Source organism: Elephas maximus, chromosome 15, assembly GCF_024166365.1.
Source record: "Elephas maximus indicus isolate mEleMax1 chromosome 15, mEleMax1 primary haplotype, whole genome shotgun sequence".
Taxonomy (NCBI): domain Eukaryota; kingdom Metazoa; phylum Chordata; class Mammalia; order Proboscidea; family Elephantidae; genus Elephas; species Elephas maximus.
The window spans coordinates 1,387,039-1,394,699 of NC_064833.1; the positions used below are offsets into that span (position 1 = coordinate 1,387,039).

Here is a 7,661-nt window from a genome sequence, read left to right on the forward strand (position 1 = left end):
TACATGATACGACATGGATGAACCCTGAAAACATTATGTCGAGGTGATTCTGACTCAGTGACCCCACGTGATGGAGTAGAACTACCTCATAGGGTTTTCAAGGCTGAATTTTTTTTCTTGTTTATTAATGTATTTTAGATGAAGGTTTACAAAACAATCTGGCTTCTCATTAAACAGTACACATATTGTCTTATGACCTCGGTTACCAACCCACAACATTCAGCGCTCCCTTCTCCACCTTCGGTCCCTATCACCAGCTTTTCTATCCCCTCCTGTCTAGGCTGAAATCTTTATGGGAGCGGATTGTCAGGTCCTTCTCCTGCGGAGCCACTGTTGGGTTCAAACCACCAACCTTTCGGTCAGCAGCTGAGTGCTTAACCACGGCACCACCGACTGAAACAAGACACAGAAGGACATATGCTGTGTGACCCCACTCTATGAACCATTCAGAATAGGCAAAAGGACAGAGACCAAAGTTTATTAGTGGTTACCAGGGGAAAGGAGGGGTGACTGCTTGACAGTTACGGCGTTTCTGTTAAAGGGGATGAGAAAACTTACAAACAGGTTAAAATAGTTGAAATGGCAAATGTTAGGTATAGATCACCATAATAAAAACTAAAAAGAAAAAAACAAAACCTAACTCGATGCCCGCTCCTTTGTGCACCAGACATTCATCCGCTTGGCCAGGTTGGGGGCCAGGCCTGGAGCATTGTCCTCATGGGCTAGCAAGGCTCCTGGCCCAGCCGTAGCAGCAGCGCCAGGGCGGCGTAGAGTGCACAAGTGTGGCCTTGGGCCTCGGGATCCCAGCACGCCCGGGGGGGGCCCACCTGCAGCTCCAGGCCACACTCCTCCAGCAGGACCCAGGCAGGGGCATCCTCGCCCCAGCTGCTCCCCAGGAGCCCTGGTGGCAGGGACACAGCCCTGGGCTCCTGCCACGGGGAGCTCTGCTTCAAGACGCTCCCCACCTGCCCGGACAGAGTGGCGGCTGTCAGGTGGGGGCCCCAGGGACCCCTTAGTCCTGAGTCCCCAGACACACAGCATCCACCCACACCCCTTCCAGGCTCTCCCAGGGGCTATGCCTTGCCCAGCTCAGCGCAACCCCCCACAACCTGTGCCCTCTCACCAGCTCAAGCTGCCTCGGCAGGGCCCTCGTCTCCAGCGCCTGGGCCACCAGCAGGTGCTGGGTCTCACTCAGAGCTGGGGAGAGACCTCTCAGGTAAGGGGGTTCTGGAAGACCCCAGCCAGGGCACCATATGCCTCCCCCTGCCCATACTCTGCACACCCCTGGGGCCCTCACCAGTCAGAGCTCCCAGCAGGTAGAAGACAGGGATGGCCAAGTCCTTCACCAGTTCTTGGGAGGGCAGCACCAGGCATTCAAGGACAGTGCCTACTGGCCCGTCCCGCGGCTCCACCCGCCCGCAGCACAGGCCCTGCTCCAGCTGGGACACAGGATGGGTGGGCAGTGAGCTGGCTGGCTGGCCCAGGCCTCGCTGCCCCCCTGCTTACACCTGCCTCTCACCGCCTCCTCCAGGTCCTGTAATGCCGGTGTGTCCAGGAGCAGCCTCCCCAGGGCCCCCAGCATCTCCTGCCGCAGCTCTTTGCTCAGGTTCTCCAGCTCCTGTGCCTGGGGCTCCACCTCTGCCCTCAGGCCCGCAAAGTCCTTGGTGACCGCTGCCCGCTCCTCTGTTGGCCCGTCTGCAGGGACAGAGGCTGGCATTGCCCAGTTGCTCTCAGGGCTCTGGAGAAGCTAGGTCAGGAAGGGTGGCCTAAGCCTGGGGACAGAAGGGAGTCAGGGCACTGACCAGACAGGAATCTGATTGGCTGCTGGATGGAATCCATCAGCAGAGGGAGGCCCAAGGAACATAGGCAGTCAGCTCTACGGCTGGTGGGCTTGTGGGCTGGGGCACATGGAGGAGGGGAGGAAGACAGGGCTGGTCAGTATAGGGCATTCACCACCCCATCGCCCCGCCTCAACACTGGCTGGCCCGGGGTCCCTCTGTCCACCCTTGTGTGTGTGTGTTGTGCCCACCCACCTGGTTATCAGTCTGCCCCATGCCCTCAGCACATGAAGAGGCCTCAACGGCCCACGGAGCATACTTCTCCCATGGACAGCGGGCTGGGGGCAGGTCATGGCCTCACCTGCTGGGGGCTTCTGGAAGGTTCTCTGCTTCTTGTCCGGAAGGAGGAGGATGTCTGATGGCCAGACAGGAGCAGTGACAGGAGGCCAGTCGTTCCAGGCTCCGGCCTCCCCTCACCCATTAGGGTGCCCCAGCTCAGTTGAGGTCCTGCCCAATCTCCCACATGCCAGAGCTCTGACCTCAGCCACCCAGACCAGGGAGCTGAGAGGTCTGTCCCCAGCCCTCCAGGGGCCCTTTCCAGGCCTCCCTGCCTTGTCCCTCAGCCTAGGCCCCAGAGGACACCCCAGTCCCTGCTCACCCCAGTCAGGGCCAATAACGAGCTTCGCCACCTGGAAGGCAAGAATGCTGCCAGAAGGAATGGTGACCGTCTTCTTCCGGCTCAGGTGGCCCTGGCCCTCGCCCTGGGGAGGTGGGGAGGTGGCTCGGGGCTGGGGCTCAGGTGGCCCTGGCCCTCGCCCTGGGGAGGTGGGGAGGTGGCTCGGGGCTGGACTCTGGGCCCTGGGCTGTAGACGCTGGGGGGCAGGCTGGATGCCACTAGTGTTGACCGTCATTGGCTGTGGCAGCTCAGGCTCCTTGGCCTTCTCAGGGCTGTGCACAGTTCCCTGGGGCGCCCCCCCACCACTTCTGGTGCCTGCCCTCTGCTTGCCCTTGGGCCAGTCTCACACCTGCAGGCACGTGACTCCTGGCAGTGCAAACTGGCCTGAGCCCTCCTGCTTGTGGGTGCGCGTCACCTCCACCTCTTTCTGTGTCTGCAGAGCCTCCGTCACCACATACACATTGTCCCCGCGGTTCCGCAGCTGTTGCAGGATTTTGTGCTCCGGCTGCCGCAGGCGTCTGGAGCGGGCAAGGCAGGGGGTCTGCTTAGGTTCTGCTTAGGCACCGGGTCTACCGGGCCCCGACAACACGGCTTCTGCCCCAGGCTGGGCTGGCTGCGGTTCGGGCCTGTTTTCCTGCCTGCCAAGTGGGGTGATGGGGCCATGGTGCTCTGGGGACACCCAGGCACTGGGCAGTCACCATTCCACTCTGGGTTCTCCCGACTGTTTGTGGGCATAGTGGGTGCAGAGAGGAGGGATGACGCTGGGGAAGGTGCCCCCCCCACCAGCTGCTCCCCATCCTGTCTCTGCTTCTCCCAGGGTTCATATGGCAAGTCTCCCCTCCCAGCCCCTGGTCCACTCCAGTGTCCTCAGACGCCAGACCCCCTGGACCCTAGCCTGGCTCCTGTCCTCCCCCTACCTGGCTCTTCCTGGTCCCCGCCGGCTCCTGCCTTTCCCCATCTGGCCCCTTGGGCCCTTAGGATGAAGTTCTGGCAGCTGAGGCCCCAAATCACCTTTGTAGCCTCACTCCCTGCTCAGGCTCTGCCCCCAACACCCTTGCCTCTGGGTCCTCCTGCACAGGCCTCTACAGCCACCCTCCCTCACACTGTGTTGAGCCAGTGCTCCCACTGCCTAGGGCCTGTGCCGTTTCAAATTCAGACCCAGGAATCAAGGCCTGGAGGGACTGCTCTGGGTCAGTAGTGCCTGCCCCCACCAGGACCCAGCTTTCCTGGTGCACAATGTCCCACCTGCATGGAGCCACCCCCCAACCAGGGTCCAGCTTTCCTGGTGCACAGTGTCCCGCCTGCATGGAGCCCCATCCCACCAGGGCCCACCTTTCCTTGTGCAGGGTTTCCCAAGTGCTGGGATCCACGCGCAGTGTGAACACGTCCATCGAGGCGCTGGAGCTGCCAGACACAGTTGCTCCGCCTTTGATCCTGCCCTGTCCAGGAGCTGCCAGCTCCACGCTGCCCTGCACCCGCCCATCCATGGTGTCGTGGAAGTGGAAGGGGCCTCTGCACTGCACACCTGGGACGAGAGCAGAGCTTAGGCTTCTGACGCTGGCCTGATCCCAGGGAGAGAGCACAGCACTGGACACAGGCCCTGTGGCCTCAGGAGAGATCCAAGGCTGGTGCTGCTGGCAGTCTGGTCCCCGCTTGTCCCCCCTCCCACCCGCCCAGATGGGCTGTCTCAGCGCCAGGTCCGGTACCTGGTTCCGGGGCATTGGGCTCTAGGATGTCTCGGATGGACAGATTGACAGACGTGTAGCGGGATCTCCAGAACCAGGAGGTTGAGGGCTTCCTGCTCACCAGGCAGTAGGGCTGGAAGCTGGTGGAACTCCGCAGGCTGTCCACGGGAATGAGCTCCCCAGTGCGATCCAGCTCCCGGACCACGCTGCGGACCACACCGCTGAAGGACGACGGCATCCCCTGAGGAGGGCGGAGGGTTAGGCACCGTGCCCTCAGGCTGCAAGAGCAGGGAAGAGGCTGGCTGGAGCTTGGATGCTTCTTGTGATGGGGAGCTCTTTCCCTCTAAAGCAGCCCACCTAGTAGTCCTGGGTTGCACTGACTGGCAGAAGCTCCTGACTGACTGCTGCCTGACACAGACGGTGTGCCCACCCAGCCGCCCTTGACCACTGCCCCACGGGACTGTGAGCACCCTGACAGACGGTGCTCACAGCTCTCAGCAGGACCCTGCCTGGCCACTGCCACTCGCTCCATGTGTTCCATGACAAGTGCCTGCAGGACACCAAGAGGCCTGGGGACCCAGCCTCAGCCACCCACTCAGGCCTCCTCCCTGTCAACATCACTTTGGCAGCCCGTCCTGGAGGAAAGAGGCCATCAGGGAGGAGCAGCGTGGGGCCATCAGGAGCCAGGGTCATCAGGAAGACAGGGACACTGGGGAGGGGCAGGACCAAGCAGCCACGCAACCACCTCCCTGGCTGAGAAGCCGGGAGGCTGGGAAGGACACAGGCACCTGATGCCTGCACAGCCAGATGGTGCTGGTCCACCTGTCCTCAGGGCGTTCTCTGTGCCCGAGCCCACTAGCCACCTGCCCATGGTGCTAATTCCCAGGAAGGGTCGGTCAGTGGTCCGTGTGGGCCTGATCCAGAACCGAGGAGGCCTAACCACACTGCTTGGAACCCACCACTCCCTTAGGGAGCCAGCGCCTCCATGTGGCCTTGGCAACTGGAGGGTGAGACCCAAACGGCCTGGGGCAGAGGGGTCAGGATGGCAGGCTCTGAGTCCAGCCCAGCCTAGCCAGTCCCGTGGGGCGCAGCCTGCCCAGAGCCCAAGAGTTGGCAAAGTCAGGAGGCTTGTGCATGCTTGGCCAGCGCCGCTGCCCACCCCCACCGCCCACCCCCACCCCACCCCACCCCACCCCACCCCCACCCCGCCAGCGGGCCGCCCTACCCCGAGGCGAACCGCGCGGGAAGCACTGAGCGCCGGCGGCTGGGGCGTCGCGGGGAGCGGGTGGGCGAGGGCGCGTCTGGGGCAGGCTCACCGGGACCCGGGGCCCGAGGGGTTCGGGAGCACGGAGCGAAGCGAGGCCGACCTGACGCCTGGAAATGCCCGAGTTCAAAAGTGAAACCGGGGGCCTGACGAAGCTGCTGGCCTTCCCGGAAACGCCACGGGGCTGCCCGGCCCAGTCAGGGGCCGGAGCGGGGCTGGGAGCCGGGAAGCGTCTGCTTGGTCCCGCGCCTCTGCCTGGCCCCCCTCAAGCCGCAGGTCGTCTCCTTCTTAGAAAAGACTCGGTGCCAGTGCTTAGAAAGTCTAAAAAACAAAAACACTGTTACCGGATTGGGGTCAGTGCCCCGGAGCAGCGGAGCTAATGAAACGTACTCCCCAGAAAAAGAAAGTTTTATTAGGAGGTGACACCAATGGAAAGGCCCCAACAGCAACCCAGGCTGTCCTTTACAGAGTTCCCCAAAAGCAGTGTTTACAGCAGAGCTTATATATCATTTTGGCAAGGATTGCCTAATGTTTTTAAGCACACAGCCCACAGATGGTCCTATACATCACAATACAACTGTAAGAAACTCTTTGTTAAAGTCAAGACATGCAAGTCAGACATCTGGACTCTAATCTGTATCTTTCTAACAGGCTGAAAAAAACTTACATAAGAATTTCTCCGCTAGTGGAGCTGACTTGCCAAATCCACTCTGAGACAAAGTGTGAGAGAGAAAGTTGCAAACCAAAAGCGCCAGGCAGCCTTCCTAGCTGCCGTCTTGCAGGCTGAAGGCCATTTCTCAAAAGAACAAAGAAGAGGAGAGAGACCCAGCCCATGGGAGCTGAGAGGGCCTCGTACCCCTTTGGGAAGAGACCAGAGCACCTGGTGCAATTAAAAAAAAAAAAAAAGCTTAGCGATTACTTAGAGTATCATTATGGCATTAGTTATGTCAAGCTTTCAATGACTCATTTTGAATAGGAGAAAACATGTTGCAAGGTTTTAGAGTCACAAAAACCAAACCCCTTGCCATGTTATCAAACCTATAGGATGGAGTAGAACTGCCCCGTAGGGTTTCCAAGGAGCAGCTGGTGGATTCAAACTTATAACCTTTTAGTTAGGAGCCATAGCTTTTAACCAGTGTGCCACCAGGGCTCCCGTTAGTCATTAGGGAAATGCAATCAAAACCACAACCAGAAACAAATTACACCATGAGGATGACTTTGCAAAAAATACAGGAAAACACAAGGGTTTGTGAGGGTGTTGAGAAACTGTAACGCTTGTGCTGTGCTGGTTGAAGTGTACACTGTTGCAGCCTTTGTGGACCACAGTCTGGTGCTGCCTCAAACAGTTAGACACAGTCACCATCAGTTAGGGACTCAATTGTGTCCCCTAGAAATAAATGTTGTAAATCCTAACTTCTATGCCTGCGGTTATAACCCTTTTTGGGAATGGGTTGAGTTGTCTTTGCTATGTTACTGGGACAGGATTAGTGTAGGGTGTGTCTTGAGTCAATCTCTTTCGAGATATAAAAGAGATTAAACAAGCAAGTGAGTAACAGAGCCGTGGGAAGAGAGACGCTAAGCCACATAAAGATAGCCCAGAGCAGAAACTCAGAGGGACCTTTCACCAGAGCCAAGAGAGAAGCCTTGCCCTAGAGCTGGCACCCTGAATTAGGAAGCCTAGCTTCCTAAACTGTGAGAAAATAAATTTGTGTTTGTTAAAGTCACCCACTTGTGGTATTTCTGCTATAGCAACACTGGACAACTAAGACACCATCCTACCGAGGAATTCTACTCCTAGGTATACACCCAAGAGAAATGAAACCGGATGTCCACAAAGAACCTTCACAATGGATGTCCATAGTAGCATTATTCACAAACAGCCCCCAAATGGAAGCCACCCAAGTGTCCATTGACAAAGAGTGCATATACAAAACATGGTCTATCTGTACACTGAAATATTGTTGTTGTTGTTAGGCGCCGTCGAGTCGGTTCCGGCTCATAGTGACCCTATGCACAACAGAACGAAACACTGCCTGGTCCTGAGCCATCCTTACAATCGTTGTTATGCTTGAGCTCATTGTTGCAGCCACTGTGTCAATCCACCTCGTTGAGGGTCTTCCTCTTTTCCGCTGACCCTGTACTCTGCCAAGCATGATGTCCTTCTCCAGGGACTGATCCCTCCTGACAACATGTCCAAAGTATGTAAGACGCAGTCTCGCCATCCTTGCCTCTAAGGAGCATTCTGGCTGTACTTCTAA

General features: G+C 58.2%; 1 protein-coding gene across 5 annotated transcripts; it reads right to left on the reverse strand.

Moving 5' to 3' along the window:
* Positions 1-462: 462 nt before the first annotated feature.
* GSDMD (gasdermin D) lies at positions 463-5,545 on the reverse strand. Of its 5 annotated transcripts, none has more exons than XM_049854160.1 (11): positions 5,456-5,545; positions 4,161-4,417; positions 3,787-3,979; positions 2,804-2,972; positions 2,437-2,539; positions 2,140-2,193; positions 1,803-1,898; positions 1,520-1,695; positions 1,298-1,439; positions 1,124-1,197; positions 463-965 (listed from the first exon to the last, which is right to left on the reverse strand). In XM_049854160.1, exons 2-11 carry the CDS (start codon positions 4,375-4,377, stop codon positions 723-725), a joined length of 1,467 nt encoding a protein of 488 aa, XP_049710117.1. In that variant the 5' UTR covers positions 4,378-4,417; positions 5,456-5,545; the 3' UTR covers positions 463-722. The 5 variants fall into 5 exon arrangements, with proteins under 5 accessions (XP_049710117.1, XP_049710118.1, XP_049710120.1 ...); XM_049854161.1 differs by having other exon boundaries at positions 4,161-4,380; positions 5,456-5,540; XM_049854163.1 differs by lacking the exon at positions 5,456-5,545 and adding an exon at positions 5,365-5,448 and having other exon boundaries at positions 4,161-4,380.
* Positions 5,546-7,661: the final 2,116 nt, after the last annotated feature.

Bases quoted from the DNA above. Each gene is read 5' to 3' on its own strand.
- GSDMD (XM_049854160.1), bottom strand. From the start codon at position 4,377: ATGCCGTCGTCCTTCAGCGGTGTGGTCCGCAGCGTGGTCCGGGAGCTG. The intron at 1,899-2,139 runs GTGAGGCCATGA...CATGTGCCCCAG, and splicing joins CTTCCAGAAGCCCCCAGCAG to CCCACAAGCCCACCAGCCGT. The intron at 966-1,123 runs GTGAGAGGGCAC...CTGTCCGGGCAG, and splicing joins TGCCGAGGCAGCTTGAGCTG to GTGGGGAGCGTCTTGAAGCA.